Source organism: Daucus carota, chromosome 1 (genome assembly GCF_001625215.2).
Source record: "Daucus carota subsp. sativus chromosome 1, DH1 v3.0, whole genome shotgun sequence".
NCBI classification, from domain to species: domain Eukaryota; kingdom Viridiplantae; phylum Streptophyta; class Magnoliopsida; order Apiales; family Apiaceae; genus Daucus; species Daucus carota.
In genome coordinates, this window is record NC_030381.2 from 51,278,515 (window position 1) to 51,301,663 (window position 23,149).

Consider the following 23,149-nt stretch of genomic DNA (forward strand, 5'->3'; position numbering starts at 1 on the left):
TAAAAATTTGTCGAAGCCAGTGATTTATTTATAATGGTTAGCTATATTTTAAAATTTTGTTATTTTATTATTTTCAAAGTCTAATAAATATATTTTTGAATAATAATTACTTATTCTGAATAAATTTCTTGAATAATTTTCTTATAAATTCAGTTAAATAAATATTTTATATAAATATAAAAAATAAATTATTTTTTGAATTATAAACGTAAATTTTACGCTAATTTTTTTATACAAATATATATGTTAATATAATAATTTAAAATAATATTAATATTTAAAAATATGTCATTTTACTATTTTCAAATTTTAACTGCTATATTTATAAATAGTAGTTATCAGTTGTAAATAAAATTCAATATAGAAAATTTTATACATGGATATATGTTATTTAATATTAGTTTCATTCTCAAATTTTATTTCAATATTTTAAGAATAAGATAATATTTTTTTTTTAAATTCACATGTGATTATATGACCAAGTTATATATTTTTCACCTTTTATTCTTGTTTTGAATTAAAATTTTCTATTTTTTAGATTGATTAACATATAAAATTATTTTCATATCAAAAAATATATTTTTCGTGTAGATCTAAATTGATGTAAATTTTTAAAATGAGAAACATACATTATATCTAAAAATTAATATATATATATATATATATATAATATTTTTATTATAAATAATAAAGTATGTCTTTTTATAGTTTAGTTCAACTTTTAAGAAGTTATAATTATATTTTCTTTATTAACTTAATAACCAAATTTATTAAAATATACATTTAAAATTAAAATAAAATTTAAATATAAAACAAAACTAGTAATATATTTAATATAATTATTTAATATGAAGAGATATATATAAGTTTAAGAGAAGCTGACGTGGATATAATATAGATGACGCCTCTTCATTCAACAGATGTAGCCTACTTGTTTTGCGGTAGTTAAAAATATACCTAACAGTGGAATGCTTATTTTTGGATTTATTAGCTATACAGCATGTCTAACTAGATATTATAGCTAACAGATACATAGGGTGGAGGGTTGGAGATGCTGATGGAATACAAAGAAAAGGCTACAGCAATCAACAAATTTGAAATACGGGTCACGGCAAACCACACTTCTTTTATTGCCTCATGAGCACTACGAGGGCCAGTCAATTAGCCACTATGCATTGGCTAATCTCCACTATCCAGTCTCCAGCCATTTGTTAGTTGGGATGTCAATTAGCATTCTCAGTGCTCCATTGCTTCTGCTTGTCATGAATTAGCCAATATAGTCTGTCTCCACTTTTTAGCCATTTGATTGGGTTGACTGACGACTTTGTAAGTCGAGCAATACGGGCTTGGAAGGTTTTGTTTGGCCAATGGTACTGGAAAGAAACTGGTCCTCCAGAATTTTAACTGAGACTATAATGTTCTGTTTGGTTGAAGAGAGAAAAGCGGAAAAACATAACGAGATGCAAACTTTATGTGAATGATTGTGAAAAAAAAGAAGATCAGAAGTGAGAATGTTATGATTGTGAAACAAGCATTAGTTGTGTATGAAAGATGATATTGAATACTCAGTAATAATCAAAGCTTTTCAAGTGTATTGTTGTTGTGATCATGTAAATTTTGGTTTCTTTTATTTTCAAACTATAGCTCTGTTAGCCATCTATGTACCAAACTACCAATGTGTCATCCGGAGTTTTTATTTCTATTTTTAATATTCTAGTTATTTTAATTGAAAAATAAGTTAGAAAACAGCAAGCAAAATTGTGGAAGAAATTATCAATCAAACACTGTGCATTAAGGTTGAACTGGATGCACACCAAATCCAAGGTGCGATCATAATTAAAGCTGATCATAAGATAGTTCAACAGCTGCTGCATGGAATCGAGCCTCAGTGCTAAGTACAATACCTAGATTAGGCCTCTCAAGATTCAAGTAGCCTCCATTAATTTTAAAGAACATAGATTCGTGAATTAAGATAGTGACTGATATATTAAAACCCGAGACGGCCACTTCTCCGGTATTTTTCAGCCTCCAGTTACTACATCGTGAGTATTAAAGACAAAGAACGATATATTAAGCTGCAACTAAAGTCGATGACACCCAAGAATGCTTCTCGGAGTATTAAGCTAATATGTGAAACCTATACATTATGGACTAAAATTTGAGTATGCAATGTGCAATTTGCAGGCATCAAATGTGTTGTAATTAGCTTCGGAAAAAATTGAAGTAAATTTAAACAACATGTGTCAGCATATTATAAAAAGCAAACGAGATGGTGAATATAATAAGCCATGTTTTAGTTCAATACAAAATCAGATCCCAATATGTGGTATCAAGAGATAGAAACATAGGAAAAGCAGAGATATAGAGACAGGGTTAATGGCTGTGCTGCAGAAGTTTGTCTCTTGCTGCATGTAGCTGCTTGATCGCAATACCAATGTCAATGCGCTCTTTGGGCATTTCAACTGAACATAGTATCCCCACTTGAAATATTGATGTCAGGCATACCTCTAAGATAGCCTTGCTGTATGAATGATTTGTTGTTAAACCATGATCTTCTTGATCTATTATGATCCGTGGATCCACAATGTTCATAACCCTTTGTGGGAGTGCATTCCTCACATAGTCATGAAGATTATTATCATTGTCCAGCAATGCGCTGCTACATGTAGGTCGTTTGCCCGTAAACATTTCTAGTAGAAAGATCCCATAGCTATATACATCTCCCTCTACAGATATCTCAGCACCCATTCCATACTCTGCACAATTAAAAGGTTAAGACAATTGCCAAAAAATGATGCCTCACAAAATTTTATTGTTGACCTATGGTCAGGGACGGATCGAGGAATCTAGTCAAGTGGTGGCAAATATCATATTGAAATAAATCTTTTTTAGAGGCCATATTTTCACGTAACTAAGAGTGATTCGAGTTAATTAATTAGATAAACATACAGATTTTTGGTAAGAAATATAAAATATAATAAAGCAGAATTACAAGGATTTGAACCCAAAATCTAACTGATTATGGACAACATGTATTAATTATGGGGTTATTGAGAGTATAACAACAGATAATAAAAATATAAAAATATTTAAATTTTGAAATCAGTGGGGGCAACTACCCCAAAACTCGGAATGTAAATCTGTCCCTGCCTATAGTTATACATAGTGATAATATAAATAAAAGCGTTGAGCAGTATTAAACCTTAACAGAAAAAAAAATCATTTTAAAAATCACCTGGAGGCACATATCCAACTGTTCCGCGTACACCAGCAGAACTCAAATGTGCTTGATTGATGTCACTTGTAGTAGCAGCGAAGCGGAACCTCGCCAAACCAAAATCACCAATACGAGCAACAAAATCCTGATCAAGAAGAACATTACTTGGCTTTAGGTCGCAATGAATAATACTATCATGGGCGTGATGATGTAGGTAATCCACTCCTAGAGCAACATCAATGGAAATACTTAGTCTTTGAAGTAGAGTCAAGTATCTTTCATTCCCTTGATCAGGACTTGGATGCAACCACTTGTCCACACTCCCATTAGTCATAAACTCAAAAACCAATGCCTTAAAGTCATTTCCCTTAAAATCAATGCTAGAGCATGCTGTGATGATCTTGATAAGATTCCGATGACGAATGTGCCTCAATGTTTCACATTCTGCCAGAAAAGTCTTGTTGGCTCCATGTGTTTTAATGTTTAGCACCTTCACCGCGAGTACGTGTTCCACCGAGTCGAGAACTCCTTTGTAAACGGAACCGTATGTTCCTTCACCGAGCAAATTATTTGGAGAAAATTCATTTGTGGCTCGTAGAAGGTCTTGGTAAGAAAGTTTGGGATATTGATCATCCTTCAATCCTGGGACAGGGTCATTAAACTTCTTGGAGTTTCTACGTTTATAGTAAATCAACGCAAGACATGCTAACAACATTCCGAGGGGTACAAGAACTAGGAGTAGTATTACTCTCTGGGAAAATGCTCTTTTCTTTTTCCTGGAGACTTTTTCAGGACAAGCAGGTAACTGCAATGCTTGAATACCTCCACAGAGCTCCGAATTTCCAATAACGGAAAAGGCACTAACTTTTGAAAACAGACCTTCTTTCGAAACTTCACCTACAAGCTTGTTGTGCGACAGGTTGAGGAACACAATTTGACGAAACTCATCAAAAAAGCTTGGGATACTCCCATTAATATCATTGTTTGAAAGATCTAGCAATACAAGACTTCTCAAAGCTTTGAAAGAAGACGGAATTTTACCTTGAAAAAGGTTTCCTTCCACATTTAAAATCTCCAACATTACACAATCGCCCAAAGTAGCTGGTATATCTCCTCTTAGTTTGTTGTTTGAAACATCTAGTTCAACCAATTGTTTCAAGCTTCCAATGTTGGAGGGAAGTGGACCGCTGAACAGATTGTGGGACAAATTAAGGTGAATACAATGGGAGAAAAGCACAACCTCCGCAGGTATTACCCCTGTAAGTCTGTTGTTAGAAAGGAACACTTCCTCTAGAGTTGAGATGTTAAACAATTCAGAAGGTATGCTTCCTTGGAGCACATTAGCATCTAAATAGCGAGCAGCTAATTGAGTAATGTTGCTAATGGAAGTTGGGATTGTTCCTGCAAGACTGTTTCCATACAAAGCTAGCCCACCTAACTTTGATAGTCTTCCAATTGATTGTGGAATTCTGCCCGTTAAGAAGTTTTCTCCTAAATGAAGATGTGTCAAGCTCACAAGTTTTCCAATTTCAAGAGGTATGTTTCCGTATATGTGGTTTCTATACAAATACAGGAATTCCATCGTGGTGGAGAGATTTGCAATGGACTTAGGTAGCTCCCCTCTTAAACTACACTCAGCTAATTCCAACACCTTTAGATGGGTACAATTAACCAAGGAATTGAAAAATCTCCAGTCATTGGGCCGCATATTCTCTCCAAGTGGATTAACAGCCAGACTTAGGTGTTGAAGATTAGGAAGGCTACCCAAATTGTTCGGTATAGGCCCAGTTATATTGTTAAGTGCCAGTTCAAAGATAACAAGATTGGAAGCATTAGCTATTGAAGGTGGAAGTGTGCCCGTAAAAGTGTTATTTTCAGCATAGAACTTTTGTAGTCTGGGGAGAAGGGTGAAGCCCAAATCTGATGGAAGCGTTCCTTCTAACAGATTATTGTCTAGAGCAAAAATAGAGAGGGACGAAAAGTTGTAAAGTGGTAGGGGAACCATACCCGACAACCTGTTTCCTGACAAACTAAGTCGCTCTAATTTGGCAAGATGAGACACTTCGAGAGGTATTCCCCCAACTAGATTATTGTAACCTAAAAAGAGATCACGAAGAGATGATATATTCCCTATTGAAGGCGGAATGGATCCATCAATATGATTGTGTATAACACTAAACTCATCTAGCTTAGGCCAAGAAGAAAAATCAGTGGGTAGTTTCCCTTTAAAATTGTTACGACCCAGATCAAGAATACGAAGAGATGATATATTTCCTATAGATGGTGGAATTGATCCACTAAATTCATTGATATCTACAGCAAACATATAAAGTTTAGACCAAGAAGCAAAGTCAATTGCTAATTCTCCTTCAAGATGGTTGTTTTCCAGATCAATAGTTCTTATATTTTTACAACCATGCAAATCAACAGGAAAACCACCTTGAAAGGAGTTGTTTGCCAGAGAAAGATGTTGTAGGCGCAACAGTTGGCCAATTTCACCGGGAATGAAGCCATGTAAGCTGTTTGCATTGAGGGAAATTGTCTTTAGAAACGATAGGTTTCCAATACGAGGAGACAATGTACCCGCCAAGTTTAGTGATGAGAGATCGATTTCTGTTACCCTCTGTCTTCTGCGACTGCATGTAATGCCTGTCCAATGACAGAAGTTGATGGAATTGTTCCACGAGTCTAGCACACCCGAGGGGTCTTTACTTATTGAATGCTTTAAAGAAAGCAAAGCCTCTTGATCAGTGAAATTGTTTGAAAATGAATATACGAAAGTTGTTGAGGTTCCCAACAGAAAAAAGAAGAGAATGTAGAATCGGAGAAAGTTGGAAATCATGGTTGTACAATTAAGAAGAGAAAATGCTGCAGGGTGTGAAGTATTGGTAATGATCATTACTTATTAGTATGTTTCTCAACTGCAACGTTGAGAGTGTGTTTATCAATCAGTGTTGTCTCCAGCAAACGACTCAATATGGTCAAGCAGGTCAGCCAGGACTCAGGAGTGGTGGAAATCAAATGGTTCCTGAGAAGTTATCAGCTAATTTTTTGAGTGGAGTTGTATTTTCTGCAACTAATTAGAAACTAAATTAAATTTATTATTAGAATATTACATGATCCTAATAAACCCTCTTTCTAATGAAACGGGTGTGCCATAGAAATATCTCAAGTTATTATATATAAATTTTGATAATCAAAAATATTATTTATGATTAAATTAAAAAAAAATATGACTCATACTAAAATTTTAATTGTGGATCCCATAAAACCAAACTCACGTGGAAATACAAACTTAAATAAATTATTTTAATAAAATCTTTTCATATATAAATATAAATATTTTTCGACTTTAATATTATATATGATCATGCATATATACCATACGAGTAATGGCATATTTAAGAATGTATGAATAAATAATTCAAACAAACATTACATTTTATTATAATATTAGTATATATTTTATTTTAAAGATATTGTAACCGGATATGGATAGTTTTTAATTGTCGATTGTACTTCTGTTTTTTTTATATGACGTTTCGACTTTTGACAAATAATTATAGATGTTTTGAAAAAAAAAAATTATTTGTAATAATTTGTTTTTTTGTGAAATTTTTTTATTATATATTTTTAGTTAGAAAAAATTAATTTTAACTATGGAATCCAAATTTACTTTAATAGATGTGCCACATTTATGGTCAAAATAAAATACCCAGGAGTAATAATCAAAGTTTTTGAAGGGGTACTGTTGTTGTGATCATGTAAAGATTGGTTTGTTTTCTTCTTCAACCCATGGCTCTTTTGGGCATCTATGTACCAAACAACTGCTGTGTTTCCCAGAGATTTTATTTCTATAGTTGGTTTTCTGATTATTTTACTTGATAAATAAGTTGGAAAACAGCAAGCAAAATTGTGGAAGAAAATTCGAAACATCGCTGTACAATTAATAGAAATTTTAAGGAGTGGTAGCGCTGATTGCAGAATGCAGGGACAACTAAGAAAGCAAAATTGTGGAAAAAAATTCGAAACTTCGCTGTACAATTAATAGAAATTTGAAGTAGTGGTAGTGCAGATTGCAGAATGCAGGGACAACTAAGAAAGTCCAGAGGAGTAGTTATCAATCAATTACTGTAATTTGTTTTGTCTCCAGCAAGCGACTTCATAAGGTCAAGCAGGTTTAGCCAAGACCCGAGATCGGTGGAAATTAGTTGGTCCCTCAAATTTTTATGGTATGTCCATTGATAGTGAGTAATTGAATTGGAAAATGCTACATATTCCAAAATATCACCTCAAAATTTTTTCCCAAATAATATGGCATACACTGATTGGTTGCATTTCTCCAATAATAATGAGACCCCATTGTATATTCATTAATCACCCAATCAAAATCTTTCACTTGTATGCCACATCATTTGGTAAAACATTTTGGGAAAATTTTTGGAGTTTCTAGCATTGCCCGAATTGAATTTTCCACACATGTTTGTAAAACAGAAACTATATTAAATTAAGTTTATCATGTTGGTTTTATATTTTTTTCAGTTATATCCAGTATCTCAATAATTTTCAATCCAAACTTTTTTGCTTAATTTTTTCAATATCTTTTACATATCAACAGTGTTATAAAAAATCCAAATTGATTTTAAGCGGCGAGAGGACCTTCTACTTAAACAAGCGAAATTTTAAAAGGATAAGTAAGCATACCAATAATATAGACACACACACACATTCAGGGTCCTCCTCCAATAGAAACTACTAGAATAGAAACCAATGCGATTAAGTAAAATGATTTGAGTTTTGGGATCGGGGATGTACCCCAAGATGGGCCTAGACGGGGTCTAAGTGGGGCCTAGTAGGGCCGGGTCGAGCCTAGTGGGACCATGACGTGGCCAAGTTTTGACTCTTTAAGACTGTCTGGGGCCTGTGAGGAGCCCTGGCGAGGCACTAGTGGGCCCGAGGTGGATTGAGTGGGGGTGAGGGTGGGCCCTAGGCCCCTAGCTGGGTGATGACATACAGGGGCTTTGGGTGATAACATATAGAGGGTGGGTAAGGTCATTTAGGTATAGTTTCTCTTGGTTTCCATTTTAGTTTTAATTTTAGTAGTTTCTATTTGAGCAATTGCATATATATATATATATATATATATATATATATATATATATATATATATATATATATATATATATATATATATATATATATGGTAGCACTCCATAGCATACCCTCTTATATGGAGTTACGTAGCACACCATTATAAATATAAACATATTATATATTTTATTATATTTTTTATGAAATATAATTGCAAATTTTGATTATTAAACTGAAAACGAAGTTATACAATTTATTTATTCCAAAAATCATCTAAAATTATGCAATATCTCAACATGATTCTATGACAGAATAATAATCATCCAGAATTATTCTGTTGTAGAATCAGTTTCGAAAATATACTTTTTTTCATCAAATTTTAAGTGTTAAATTACTTAAAATAGATATATTTTATAGTATTCTATATTACAATCACGTTTTATATGTATTTTATAACAAAATTTATAATAAAATTAATGATTTATAGTGGCGCACTATGTAACTCCATACAAGGAGTTCCTCTCTGGAATGTTGGCCCACACACACACACACACATCAGTGTTGTAAAAAGCGGAAATCGGACTTAGTCGGTAAAGGCATCGTCTAGCGATTAATTGGATTATCGGGGATTAATCGGAGTGATTAATCGGATCAATTTAATATTATTTTTTAAATTAGATAAATATTAATATATTTATATTTATATTTACAATAGATTTATAATCGTATAATTTTATAAATTAAAAATTCAATAATTTTATCCAAAAAATATCCATTTTCTAAATATTTAGGTCAATTCATCCTGCAAGACAATAGTATAATGTATCTTAAAATTAATTTTTGATTTTTAAATTTCTTTTACTATGATTTTTATTTTTTTAAACTTTCTGATTTTTTACCGATTTTTGCCGATTTTTACCGTCTTGTGACCGATTAATCCCGTCTTTGACCGATTTTTCTGGAAAAACGATTTTTTCACCGATTAACGCTTAATCGAGACGGTGGCCAACCGAACAGCGATTAATCGGCGATTAATCCCGATTAATCGCCGACTTTTAGAACACTGATATATATATATATATATATATATATATATATATATATATATATATATATAGGGATAGGATCAAATAAAAACTTTTTTAAGTTACAAACTTACAAACTTTTTTTTATTCTCCTATCGTGTTAATCCTTAGTTATATAAAGTATCCATGTTGAAAATTTTTCAAAAAACATCACAATTTTTAAAAATAACGCATAAATAAATCGCGTTTTCAACACATTTATAACTGGGGTTCAACATTGGGTGTTGAACACTAATTATCATTGTGTTGAATATATCTAAAAATATGTTTAAACTATACCTCTAGGGTTTGGGTAGGGTCTAGAAACATAAATATTAGTTATATAACATGTTTACCTTAGTTCTTACATTTAAAAATTGGTTTATGTACTTCTCCACCACTATTTTAGTCAATTTGCAACAAAAAAATGTTGAAAAAATATTGAACTCAAGTTATATATGCGTTGAACAAAAAAAGTTTGTAAGTTTGTAAGTTTGTACCAGAACCCTCCCCTATATATATATATATATATATATATACTGAGATTCTAGAGAAAATCCAATTATCGAGAAAACCAAGAAAATTCTGTATTAGTGGGATAGATCATATAATTTACCTTTTTTATATCCAAATACGAGAAAATCTTGTACAGAATCTTCATTTATGATATTTCCAAAATGCAATCTTTTAAGCAATTAATGTTTTTGATTTAATGTGTATTGATGTTATAAATACATTCCATATACACCGGATATGATTGATATCACTAAATATTACTCTATAATTTAGAATACCATGTGAATACAATACCTGATGAACGGTGATTAAGCGGATTCTCGGTTTTCTTCATAAGCGGAGTTTTCTTAGGATCTCCCTATATGTATATATAGTTATAAAACTAATGTATTTAAAATGAAATTATGTTGCCATAAGAATTTAAATTATGATATTTTTACATTTTTTCTATATAATGATAGTTATTGATAAAAAAATTAATATTTTAAAATCAAAAAATTAGCAAGTCAACATCATTTTCACCGTAGATTCCGCTTAATCTGTTCAATAATCCGCTTGATTTTAAAAAATTCTTAATCATGAGTTTAGTACAAAATTAAAGCACTTTATACCCCGATTCCACTTAATTAAACAGCCATTTAATGCGTTTTTTTTCGGGGATAATTCATATTTACAACACTTCATATTAGTACTGTTATGGAGATTCTCGTTTAATACTGTTGCAAATAATTTTCTTCTACCTTAAATTTCAAATACGCGGTTACATTTTCTTCATACACGCCAATTTTGACCTGCCATCCTAAGAAAATAGGAAATGATAGTAATCTTATCTGTTACTATTAAGGGTTTGGCTAGTGTGTGCCCATGGGCACATGCTAAGTACTAACATTTATAAAATTGGAGAGTTTTGATTGGTGTGGTTGTTGCAACTACAGGGGGGTCCACCATTATTAAAGAAGCTAAGCCAATAGAAATCATCCAAATTCATAAATTTTGGTGCTTAGTGTGTGCCCATGGGCACACCATAGAAAAATTGTACTATTAAAGCCTTAATAGAAATTAGTTAGCAATGCCGGTCGATCAGTATCACTGCTTTAAAACGCCTATACAAATATCTTTCCTGATGCTATAGCCATAATAAAAGATCGGATTGGGCACACACTAACAGCCACTTTTTGAGTAGGTGGATGACTTTCATTGGCTAAATCTCATTAATAATCATGGCTCCATGCATATGCACAAAAATCATGATCAATAAAAACCCTCCACCTGGGCACACACTAGAAAGACCCATAAAAGATTATGACGGATTCTTCGTAACAGAATCAGGAACTGCTAAAACTTTTCATGTTGTTTCTGGTGCATGATTTCATCTGCTCTTCCTGAGATTCTAAGCTAAAATTTGATTAAGCGGTGTGCAATGATCAAAAAGTCCGAGACAAAAAGTAGCCCTCGCTTGTAGTAAGGTTTCTATTCATTTTGTCAATCAATAAGCAAGCTCCGTTGTGCAATAGATACACTTTGAGGCATCACATTGTTAATTAACTTGACAGAAGAAAAAGTAAATTAGACTTGCACAACAAGAATAAACAAGCTCTATTGTGCACCAATGGGGTTGGCTATATTGATTGAAAGTAGGTCAGACGGTCAGTAGGTGTACAGCTTGTTACCAGTCTTGAAAATTAAATATTTATCCAATCAAACAGCACAAACATCATTCCAGTCTCTCGCAAACTAGCGGTGCTTTCATAACTCTTCTAGTCTTCTTATACTTCTAACCAGGGAGAAACATTAACATCAAGACCGTGTCTTCAGCTTTAATATCTACAAGCAGAAACTAGGGTCTACAAGCAGACCGTGTTACTTTTTGACATGCTTTTTAACACTCATTTAAAGTATATTTCCACAATATATTTTTATAAAAAAGAAAATTTTAGAAAAAAATTATGATACTATACTTCATAAAAGTCTCAAAATGCGTGCAAACAGTGAACGTAAACAACCACGGGACAGAGGGAGTAATAAATACTAGTCAATTAAGGTCAATTACGCCCAAGAATGCTTCTGATGTGGAGTCCGACCTTGTCAGCCGTGCCATATAAACGGCTTTAGACAGGCTGGTGCCAAAAAAGGAACGGTAGCTGTGGTAGTGCATCGACAATCCACCATAGAGTACAGTAGCTGTGGTGGTAATATGTGAAATTATACATTATGGACTAAAAAATTCGAGTATGCGATGTGCAATTTGCAGGCATCAAATGTGTTGTAATTAGCTTCGAAAAAAATTTAAGTAAAATTAAGCAACACGTGACAGCATATTATAAAAAGTAAACGAGATGGTGAATATAATAAGCCATGTCTTCAATACAAAATCAGATCCCAATATGCGGTATCAAGAATAGAAACATAGGAAAAGCAGAGATATAGAGACATGGGTTAATGGCTGTGCTGCAGAAGTTTGTCTCTTGCTGCATGTAGCTGCTTGATCGCAATACCAATGTCAATGCGCTCTTTGGGCATTTCAACTGAACATAGTATCCCCACTTGAAATATTGATGTCAGGCATGCCTCTAAGATAGCCTTGCTGTATGAATGATTTGTTGTTAAACCATGATCTTCTTCATCTATTATGATCCATGGATCCACAATGTTCATAACCCTTTGTGGGAGTGCATTCCTCACATAGTCATGAAGATTATTATTATTGTCCAGCAATGCGCTGCTACATGTAGGTCGTTTGCCTGTAAACATTTCTAGTAGAAAGATTCCGTAGCTATATACATCTCCCTCTACAGAGATCTCAGCACCCATTCCATACTCTGCACAACTAAAAGGTTAAGACAATTGCCAAAAAATGATGCCTTATAAAATATTTATTGTTTACTACAGTAATATATAGTGATGGTATAAATAAAAGTGTTGAGCAGTATTAAATATTAACAGGAAAAAAAATCATTTTAAAAGTCACCTGGAGGCACATATCCAATTGTTCCGCGTACACCAGCAGAACTCAAATGTGCTTGATTGATGTCACTTGTAGTAGCAGCAAAGCGGAACCTCGCCAAACCAAAATCACTAATACGAGCAACAAGATCATCATCGAGAAGCACATTACTTGGCTTTAGGTCGCAATGAATAATACTATCATGGGTGTGATGATGTAGGTAATCCACTCCAAGAGCAACATCGATGGAGATACTTAGTCTTTGAAGTAGAGTCAAGTATCTTTCATTCCCTTGATCAGGACTTGGATGCAACCAGTTGTCCACATTCCCATTAGTCATGAACTCAAAAACCAATGCCTTAAAGTCATTGCCCTTAAAATCAGTGCTAGAGCATGCTGTGATGATCTTGATAAGATTTCGATGACGAATGTGCCTCAATGTTTCACACTCTGCCAGAAAAGTCTTGTTGGCTCCACGTATTTTAATATTTAGTACCTTCACCGCAAGTATGTGTTCTATCGAGTCGAGAACTCCTTTGTAAACAGAACCGTATGTTCCTTCACCGAGCAAATTATTTGGAGAAAATTCATTTGTGGCTCGTAGAAGGTCTTGGTAAGAAAGTTTGGGATATTGATCATCCTCCAATCCTGGGACAGGGTCATTAAACTTCTTGGAGTTTCTACGTTTATAGTAAATCAACGCAAGACATGCTAACAACATTCCGAGGGGTACAAGAACTAGGAGTAGTATTATTCTCGGTGCAAATGCTCTTTTCTTTTTCCTGGAGACTTTTTCGGGACAAGCAGGTAACTGCAATGCTTGAATACCTCCACAGAGCTCCAAATTTCCATCAACGGAAAAAGCATTAACTTTTGAAAACAGACCTTCTTTCGAAACTTCACCTTCAAACTTGTTGTTCGACAGGTTGAGAAATTTAATGAGAGGAAACCCATCTAAGAATCTGGGAATACTCCCAGAAATGTTATTGTTCGAAAGGTCTAGGAATGCCAGATTTTTCAATGCTTTGAAAGAAGATGGAATTTGACCTCGAAAAAGGTTTCCTTCCATATATAGTTCCTCTAACATTACAGAACCGCCCAGAGTAGCTTGTATATCTCCACTCAATTTGTTGTTTGAAACATCTAGTGTAGCAAGTTGTTTCAGGTTTCCGATATTTGATGGAAGTGGACCGCTGAATAGATTATAGGACAAATTAAGGTGTATACAGCGGGAATAAAACACAATATCGTCACGTATTGCACCTCTAAGCCGGTTGTTACCAAGGGACAATATCTCTATGTTAAACAATTGAGTAGGTATGTTTCCTTGGAGCACATTATCATCTAAAAGGAGACCAACTAATTGTGTGAGGTTGCTAATGGAAGTTGGAATCACTCCTGAAATGTTGTTTCCATATAAAATTAGCCCGCCTAACTTTGATAGTCTACCAATGGATTGTGGAATGCTCCCCGTTAAGAAGTTCCCTCTGAAGTTAAGCTGTATCATGTTCACAAGTTTTCCAATTTCACGAGGTATGCTTCCGTATATGTAGTTGTCGTACAGATACAGGTTTTCCATGGTGGTAGAGAGATTTGCAATGGAACTAGGGAGCTCCCCTCTTAAACTACTCTCGTGTAAGGCCAATGTCTCCAGATGGGTACAATTGATCAAGGAATTGAAAAAGCTCCAGTCATTAGGCCGCATATTTTCTCCAAGTGGATTTTGACCCAGAGCTAGCCATGTAAGATTACGAAGGCTACCCAAATTGTTAGGTATAGGTCCAGTTATATTGTTAGCAGCTATGTCGAAGACAACAAGATTGGATGCATTAGCTATTGAAGGTGGAAGTGGACCCGTAAAGGTGTTATTTGCAGCGTAGAAATTTTGCAGTCTAGGAAGCTGGGTGAAGCCCAAATCTGATGGAAGCGTTCCTTCTAACACATTGTCGGCTAGACTAACATAATAGAGGGACGAAACGTTGTAAAGTGGTTGGGGAACCATACCCGACAACATGTTCACTGATAAACCAAGATCCTCTAATTTTGCAAGATGAGCTAGTTCCAGAGGTATCTCCCCAGCTAGATTATTATCAGATAGATAAAGAACACGAAGAGATGATATATTACCTATTGAAGGCGGAATGGATCCATGAAAATGATTCCGTGAAACAACAAACACATCAAGCTTAGACCAAGAGGAGAAATCAGTAGGTAGTTTACCTTCAAGATTGTTGGTATCCAAATTGATGAATGTGATATCTCTGCAATGAAGCAGATTGGAAGGAAATCCACCTTGAAAAGAGTTGCTTTCCAGATCAAGTTTTCGTAGGCGCCACAATCGACCAATTTCATTTGGAATCAAGCCATGAAAGTTGTTCTTGTTGAGGTAAATTGTCCTTAGAAATGACAAGTTTCCCATATGAGGGGACAATGTACCCGCCAAGTTTAGTGATGAGAGGTCGAGTACTGTTACTCTCTGTCGCCTGCGGCTGCATGTAATGCCTGTCCAATGACAGAAATGGATGGAACTGTTCCATGAGTCTAGGACACCCAATGGATCATCTTTAATAAAAGCCTTAAAAGAAAATAAAGCTTGCTGATCAGTGTCATTGCTCGAAAATGCAAAAACATATTTTTGTGGCCTGGCTAATACCAGAAGAGTAAAGAGAATGCAAAACCGGAAAATCATGGTTTTGAACAATTAATAAGAGAAATTGTCAAGGGGGTGGTGTATTGATTGTAGAACTTTTATGGACATTATATACAACCTTGGTAGTGACATTATATTCACAGTGCTTGTGAATCCCCAATTTCTTTCCATGCACAGTGTATATTATATGCATTCTCGGTGCTCCACTGCTTCTGCTTGCCATGAATTAGCCAATATAGTCTGTCTCCACTTTCTAGCTATTTGATTGGGTTAACTGACGACTTTGTAAGTCCAGCTATACAGGCTTGGAAATTTTTGTTTGGCTAATGGCACTGGAAAGAAACTGGTCCTCCAAAATTTTAACTGAGACTATAACGTTCTGTTTGGTTGGAGAGAGAAAAGCGGAAAAACATAACGAGATGCAAATTTTATGTGAACGGTTGTGAAAAAAATCAGAACTGGGAATGTTATGTTGAAGGTGATGGAAATTAAATATTTATCCAATTAAACAACAGAAACATCATTCCAGTCTCTCAAAAACTTTAATATCTACAAGAAACTAGTGTAATTAGGTCTAGGAGTCAGGATCACAGACTGGTACTTCTAAATCCTGGGTATGCAACTACCTTTTGAACAAGAGAAGCTGCTCCCACGGATGCCTTGCCATACATTTTGACATTTACAGCTTGATGCCCACTTACAGCAGTAGATGTCAACTAAAATTATTAAAGTATCGAGTAATGGATTCAAATATGTTAAAGGATCTATAATACTTAGATCAACTAACAACGGATTTCGGACTGGGCTTGGGTTTAGGTTTACCAGAACACGAATTTTGAAACTACTAATGGTAAGTAGTAGCATTAACTTTATACCTAAATTACGCAAAACATGTAATTTTAAACAATCCTTGAGCATTTCAAATTAGAAAATTTGAACAAGCAATAGTTATAGCATTACAAAATATAGATCACTACTTCAAAGTCTCAATTCTCAAACATAACCGACTGAAAATTCAACTAAGCAGTTAGCAGGCATCAGCAGATCAGCCAATCAGCCATCATTCATCAAGCAACATATATAAAAATTGGAGACTGCATGATCAATGAAAAAACAATGACATGGTAGATATTTCTTCATATGGAGCTTTGGTGATATAGACAATAAGTATTTTTATAGAAATTAATAATATCAAAATCAGAAAAATCAGCAGTTCAGCTTGTAAAGGCCAAAGGAGTAGCCTCGCGGCCATCAACATGCATCTTTGCTCATAAATACCAACATTACTGTTTAAAAATTTTTCATAAAAAATATTGTGGAATACATAAGGTGAGCATATAAAGAATATTTCATCTCAAAATTAAAGTAAATGCAGTAATCTACCTTTCAACGAAGATATTGCTGGCACCAAAATACCAGACTCCGCGCTGCTTTCCTAATCATCATCTTCCCCAGCATTGCAGTCGACTTGCTTGAATCCATTGACTGAAACTAGGCTCTCTGTATACTTGTAGATATGACGAGTGTGAAGATATTTCTCCATGTCAACCGAAAGTGGGACAATGTTGGCCTCTTTCTTGTCGGTATTACATGAAATCCACGTATGAGCATTATCCAATATTACTAGGAGATCACTGTTGGTAAAGTAGCCATGAACAATATCTGACCGCATACCGAAATCAATACTAAACATTAGCGTCCATGATGCCTCAACTCCACCGCCACCAAGGCACACATCATCATCCATCGTCCACATGTTAATCTTCCTATCATCATTCAATCCATCATCCCACGCTATAATAACAGCAATAGACTTATTAAACTCGATAAGACGAGCCTCACTAGACTCGATTACACGAGTTTCACCATCAGCAAAAATAACCGGGAGCTTAATAGCACAATTCAACACCTCCTTGTTCAAATCAAACGTCATCACACCAAACTCTCCAACACCACACAGAAATCCCTCAACACACACATCAAAATCACCATTCACAGGAGCATCAACTGCATCAGGCACATTAAGCCAAAAATCTCTATCAGCCGAATACACCTCAGCATAAAGAGCAGGCACCGTTACAACCACAACAACCTTAAAATCATCATCTATCGGGTCATAACCAAACCCGAAAGCCTGTGCACCAAGCTCATGACCAAACAACGGAATAACTTCCGATTGCCTAATAGCAGGATTCCAAAGATATAGATTAATTTCAGGATCAGTTTCAATATAAGCAACAGCAACACAAACAATGCCGTTAGCAGAACCAACAACTGTTATATCAGTCACAGAATCGAACTCGCCTGGGGGATACGAAAGCTCAAGATCCGCGACAATTTCGAGGGAATTGAAATGGAATAGTAAAATTTTGTTTGGTGCTATGCTTTCGCGTGGCCAGGGGTTGATAATGAGAGTATCATCGGTTTCGATTGCGATTGCGTGACGGAGCTGCGCTTTTGCGAAATCAGGGTGTTTGATGAGGGAATAACCAATTCTTGCAGACTGATTGGCAGCGGAATAATGATTTCACCGGCACGCGAAGTAGAATCTCATGGATTAGATCTTCCGAAAGTGTAGGATTAGGTCTAATGGACGCCATGGAGATGAACGAGGAACGACGTCGTTCTGTTACTTCATTCGTGTTTGTGAGTTCTGGAGAACTGTGAGATTGGAGATTTGGAGTGGACTGGGTGGAGTTAAGACGTGAAAGATCGTATTCGGATCCATTCTTTGATCGACGTTTAGATATCCGTTGGAAAAGAAGTGTTTATTCTCATGAACTGGATTATTTTGTTTAAATTTAGAAAAACATAATTATACTTCTCAAAGAAAAAGAAAAACATAAGTATAAAAGTATAAACGATATACTTTATTTTCAATTAATGTTATATTCATAATAATACATTATTTAATTATAATATTAAAATATTTTAATAAATGATTAAAAAGTCAAGCGATATTCATATATATATTTTAAATAGAAAAATAAAAGTTATTAGACAATATGAATAAATTAACATTTATAAATGATAGTAAGAAATAATAAAAAAATGAGTAATAGGAGTAGAAAGGAGAGAGATTCACGAGAATTAAGGATGAGAGAAGCGGATGGAAGAGAATTAGTTGAGTTAGATCTAACTTGGAAGCATCCTTCAGTTTGTTACTAGGTGAAGCCGTGAAGCTGCAAGTGCTGTTGATCGCATGACTTCTGTTACTGTAATAATAATTAAAAAAAAAAGGTTTCAGTTATAATAAACCCCATACATAAAAAAAAAAAAAAAAAAAACACTCTTCTCTTCTCGCAGTAGATTCTCCTTTCATACATTAGTTTCTCCTTCATCACATTAGGAGTGTAGGTACAGAGATCCATAGATATTTCCACTCTCACGCAGCCCAGAAGTTTTTCTCTTGCCACCTGTAGTTGCTTCATAGCAGCACTAATGTCAATGCGTTCTCTTGGCATTTCAACTGAACATGATATCCCCACTTCAAATATTGTTCTCAGGCATGCCTCCGCGGGAGACCTACAGTCTGAGTGATTTGCACTCAAGTCACAATCCTCTTCATCTTGTATGATTTTTGGATCAGCAATGGCCATCACTCTTTCTGGGAGTGCCTTCCTTACATATTCGTGAAGATTATTGCAATTATCCATCAATACGTTGCTACATGTAGGTCGCTTTCCTGAAAACATTTCTAGTAAAATAATTCCATAGCTATACATATCTCCCTATGTAGAAATCTCTCCACCCATTCCATACTCTGCACAACGGAAGGGTAAAATATTTTGAAAAATAATGTTTTACCCTATATTACAACACTTTCTATCTGAATATACCTATTACCTAAGATTTTCAAGTATAATATAGTGATTGAATGAACCAATATTGTACAGAATTACTAAACAATGATGTGAAAAATTCGTATTAAAAGTTACCAGGAGGAACGTATCCAACTGTTCCACGGACTCCTGTTGAACTCGATTGTGCTTGATTAATGTTGCTTGTATTAAAAAAGGAGAACCTCGCCAAACCAATATCACTGACACGAGCAACAAATTCCTCATCCAAAAGAATATTGCTTGGTTTTATGACACAATGAATGATACTTGTATGGCTGTGATGATGTAGGTAATCCACTCCCATTGCAATATCAATGGAAATATCAAGTCTTTGAAGTAGAGTCAAGTTTCTCTCATTTTCTTGATAAGGACCGGGATGTAACCAGTTGTCTAGACTCCCGTTTATCAAGAACTCAAAAACCAATGCTTTGAAGTCATTACCTTTAAAATCCGTGCTAGAACATGCTGTCATGATCTTGATGAGATTCCGATGACGAATATTCCTCAATGTTTCACACTCTGCCAAAAAGCTCTTGCTAGCTCCACGTACTTCAACATTTAGTACCTTCACAGCAACTGTTCGTGTGGGTGATTCTAGAAGTCCTTTGTAAACCGAACCGTATTTTCCTTCACCTATTAAATTGCCTGGGGAAAACTCATTTGTAGCTAGTAGTAGATCTTGGTATGAAAGCCTAGGAAATTGTTGGTCATGCAATACCGCGACTGAGCCATTCATCTTCTTGGACTTTCGATATTGATAAAAAATGAAGGCAAGACATACAAACAAGGAACCAAGGGGTAGAAGAACCAGAAGGAGTATTATTCTCAAGGAAAATGTCTTTCTCTTATTCCTAGAGATTTTTACCTGGCAACGAGGCAGATCCAATGCTTGAATACCTCCACAGAGCAGCGAATTTCCCAAGACTGAAAATGCACTCATGTTTGAAAATAGACCATCTTTAGGCACTTCTCCTTCAAGCGTGTTGTGCGACAAATTCAGAAATTTAATCAAATGAAACCCTTTAATAAATCCTGGAATACTTCCAGATACATTATTATTTGAAAGATCTAGAAGTGCAAGACTTTTCAAAGATTTCAAAGATAATGGAATTTCACCTTCAAAAAGGTTTCCTTGCATATATAGTTCTTCTAACATCACACAATCCCCCAGAGTAGCTGGTATATCGCCCGTCAGTTTGTTGTTCGAAACATTAAGTTGAACCAGATGTTTCAGCCTTCCAATGTTTGATGGTAGTGGTCCTGAGAAGAAATTTTGGTTAAGATAAAGGAAAACACACTGGGAAGAATTTCCGACAATTTCCTCAGTTATTACACCTCCAAGGTTGTTGTCCCCAAGAGAAAGGACCTCCAAAGTTGAGATATTAAGCAATCCAGTGGGGATGCTTCCTTGGAGCATATTACTTTCTAAATTGAGAGCAACTAACTGAGTAATATTGCTGATGGAAGTTGGGATTGCTCCTGAAATGTTGTTACTGCCCAAATCTAGTTTGCCTAAATTTGGTAGCTCCCCAATTGAATCCGGAATGCTCCCCGTCAAGAAGTTGTAGGCCAGCTCAAGTACTGTCATGTTCACAAGTTTTACAATCTCAGAAGGTATTTTTCCGTATATGTGGTTTCCATACATATGTAGTTCTGTCATGGTGATGGAGAGATTTACAATGGAACTCGGGAGATCCCCTGTTAAACCATTCCCATTTATGTTTAAATAACACAGAGAGGTACAATTGACCAGAGAATTGATGAAACCAAGGTCATTAGGCTGCTGATTGACTCCAAGTGGATTAAAACCCAGATTTAGCCATTTCAGATTACGAAGACTACCAAAATTGTTTGGTACAGGCCCTGTAATATTGTTTGCTGCAATGTCAAAGATGACGAGATTGGATGCATTAGCCATTGATGGTGGAAGCGGCCCCAAAAATCTGTTTTCACCAATGTAAAATTCTTTTAGCCTTAGGAAGGGTGAAGCACAAATCTGCTGGAAGCATTCCTTCTACCTCATTCTCGGTTAGGCTAATACTATGGAGGGAAGAAATGTTGAAAAGTGGTAGGGGAACCATACCCGACAAAAGGTTTACAGACAAATCAAGATCCCCTAACTTGGCGAGATGAGCAACTTCCAAAGGTATCCCCCCGGCTAAATAGTTATGATCTAGATAAAGAACACGAAGAGAAGATGTATTCCCTATTGAAGGTGGAATTGATCCAATAAAATGGTTTGTTGAAAGAGCAAAAAAATCAAGCTTATGCCAAGAAGCAAACTTAGTAGGTATTTTACCTTGTAGATGGTTGGCATACATATTGATGTATCTGATATCAACACAATGACTTAAATTGGTAGGAAATCCACCTTCAAAAGAATTTGATCCCAAATTTAGATGTTGTAGGCGAAACAATCGGCTGATTTCAGTTGGGACTGATCCATGAAAGTTGTTTTGATAGAGATCAATTCTCCTGAGAAAGGAGAGATTTCCAATATGAGGAGACAATGTGCCCACCAAGTGTTGAAAGGAGAGGTTTAGTGTTGTCACCCTTTGGCGTCTGCGACTGCATGTAATGCCATTCCAGCTACAGAAGTGGATGGAATCATTCCATGACCTCAGCACACCCAACGATTCAGCTGTTATGGAAGCCTTTACAGAAAGTAAAGCTTGGTGATCGGTGATATTGTTTAAAAAGGCATATACATTGCTTATGCTTGCCAATATCAAAATCAAGGGAATGATGGATCTGAGAAAGCTGAGTATCATGTTTGTAAACAAACAAGAAGAGAATATGTTGCAGCCTGCGGGAATGAAGGTCTAATAATATTTAGGGACTTGGGAGAGGTTTTTGATGAAATGAATGTTAAGATAAACAAGCACTGAATGTATCAAATTTATAGATTTGAAAGTTGAAGGACTGGCAGTGCACAAATAGTAAAACATACTCTTCAAATTTTCCAGCTTTTAGGTGTTAACATACCATTGCCAGAGAGCGGTCAATTAAGCAAAATGTTTAGTCTCCTGGCAGCTGTAGTCACTTCGGGTGGGCGACTTTACAAGTCAAGCAAAAAAATTTGGGTGGTTGAGTAGCTTGAGAGTTGAGAACATAGACATAGTTGAGCAATGTTCTCAGTCAGTGCTTAGTGGATATACTGCAGCCTTAAAAAATTGCAGTACTTAGTCGATACCTATACTTGATTAATTCTAGAATACATGATTAATGCTAGAATGATCATCTCCTGTATCTGATTCCAACCATTTTGAGAGATGAGATTGATGACTGATGATAAAGTAAACGCGAGTTACATGCTTGCATCACGATTAGATAGCTAGTGATGCAACTAAGTGGTGTTGTTGACTGCTACCATTTTAACACAGAATGTAAATCTGACTATCACTGTTTTTGCAAAAATGAATTGGAGGCTCGCATTGGCTTGCTGTCATTGCCACTCCGAGTGTGCTGCAAGGGGAAGGAAACACCTGAAACATTAATTCAATCTATATTTGTGATCTGCACTCACCTTCATGACAAATTCAATGCGGAAAAAGTACTGCAAACAGAGAGACTTATCTACTTTTTCATAGAAGAATTAATCATAAGCTTTACGCCCTTATAAAAGGTCGATGATAGTTTATGAAGACTTAAAAGAGGCATAAGACAGGACTGCATCTTATTGAGTCCCATGTACGAGTAGAACAGACTCTGAAAGCTCAAGTAGCTGCATTCCATACATGTTTTGAAGGCTTTAATAACACACTCTCTAAACATTCCAAGACCAAAGCTTAAAACTATACTTATTTTGACAGCTAGTCATCTATG

At 35.2% G+C, this 23,149-nt stretch overlaps 4 protein-coding genes across 7 annotated transcripts; all 4 read right to left on the minus strand.

Moving 5' to 3' along the window:
- Positions 1–2,277: 2,277 nt before the first annotated feature.
- Positions 2,278–6,248, minus strand: LOC108213222 (probable LRR receptor-like serine/threonine-protein kinase At3g47570). The gene is made up of 2 exons (XM_017384996.2): positions 3,236–6,248; positions 2,278–2,756 (listed from the first exon to the last, which is right to left on the minus strand). Exons 1-2 carry the CDS (start codon positions 6,114–6,116, stop codon positions 2,374–2,376), a joined length of 3,264 nt encoding a protein of 1,087 aa, XP_017240485.2. The 5' UTR covers positions 6,117–6,248; the 3' UTR covers positions 2,278–2,373.
- Positions 6,249–12,228: 5,980 nt separating this feature from the next.
- Positions 12,229–17,005, minus strand: LOC108204885 (probable LRR receptor-like serine/threonine-protein kinase At3g47570). 4 transcript variants are annotated; one of them, XM_017374545.2, is made up of 3 exons: positions 16,866–17,005; positions 12,857–15,334; positions 12,229–12,707 (listed from the first exon to the last, which is right to left on the minus strand). In XM_017374545.2, the coding sequence occupies exons 2-3, from the start codon at positions 15,249–15,251 to the stop codon at positions 12,325–12,327; spliced, it is 2,778 nt and encodes a 925-aa protein (XP_017230034.1). In that variant the 5' UTR covers positions 15,252–15,334; positions 16,866–17,005; the 3' UTR covers positions 12,229–12,324. The 4 variants fall into 4 exon arrangements, with proteins under 4 accessions (XP_017230034.1, XP_063942074.1, XP_017230032.1 ...); XM_064086004.1 differs by having other exon boundaries at positions 12,857–15,407; positions 16,866–16,999; XM_017374543.2 differs by having other exon boundaries at positions 12,857–16,576; positions 16,866–16,994.
- A 2,398-nt stretch (positions 17,006–19,403) lies between these two features.
- Positions 19,404–21,242, minus strand: LOC135150591 (probable LRR receptor-like serine/threonine-protein kinase At3g47570). The gene has a single exon (XM_064087081.1). The coding sequence runs from the start codon at positions 21,240–21,242 to the stop codon at positions 19,410–19,412; it is 1,833 nt and encodes a 610-aa protein (XP_063943151.1). The 3' UTR covers positions 19,404–19,409.
- Positions 21,243–21,273: 31 nt separating this feature from the next.
- Positions 21,274–22,095, minus strand: LOC108224359 (LRR receptor-like serine/threonine-protein kinase EFR). Its single transcript, XM_064087084.1, has one exon. The coding sequence runs from the start codon at positions 22,093–22,095 to the stop codon at positions 21,274–21,276; it is 822 nt and encodes a 273-aa protein (XP_063943154.1).
- Between the last annotated feature and the right edge of the window lie 1,054 nt (positions 22,096–23,149).

Bases quoted from the DNA above. Each gene is read 5' to 3' on its own strand.
- LOC108224359 (XM_064087084.1), bottom strand. From the start codon at position 22,095: ATGATACTCAGCTTTCTCAGATCCATCATTCCCTTGATTTTGATATTG.
- LOC108213222 (XM_017384996.2), bottom strand. From the start codon at position 6,116: ATGATCATTACCAATACTTCACACCCTGCAGCATTTTCTCTTCTTAAT. The intron at 2,757-3,235 runs GTGATTTTTAAA...TTAATTGTGCAG, and splicing joins AGTTGGATATGTGCCTCCAG to AGTATGGAATGGGTGCTGAG.
- LOC135150591 (XM_064087081.1), bottom strand. From the start codon at position 21,242: ATGGCTAATGCATCCAATCTCGTCATCTTTGACATTGCAGCAAACAAT.
- LOC108204885 (XM_017374543.2), bottom strand. From the start codon at position 15,521: ATGATTTTCCGGTTTTGCATTCTCTTTACTCTTCTGGTATTAGCCAGG. The intron at 12,708-12,856 runs GTGACTTTTAAA...TTAGTTGTGCAG, and splicing joins AATTGGATATGTGCCTCCAG to AGTATGGAATGGGTGCTGAG.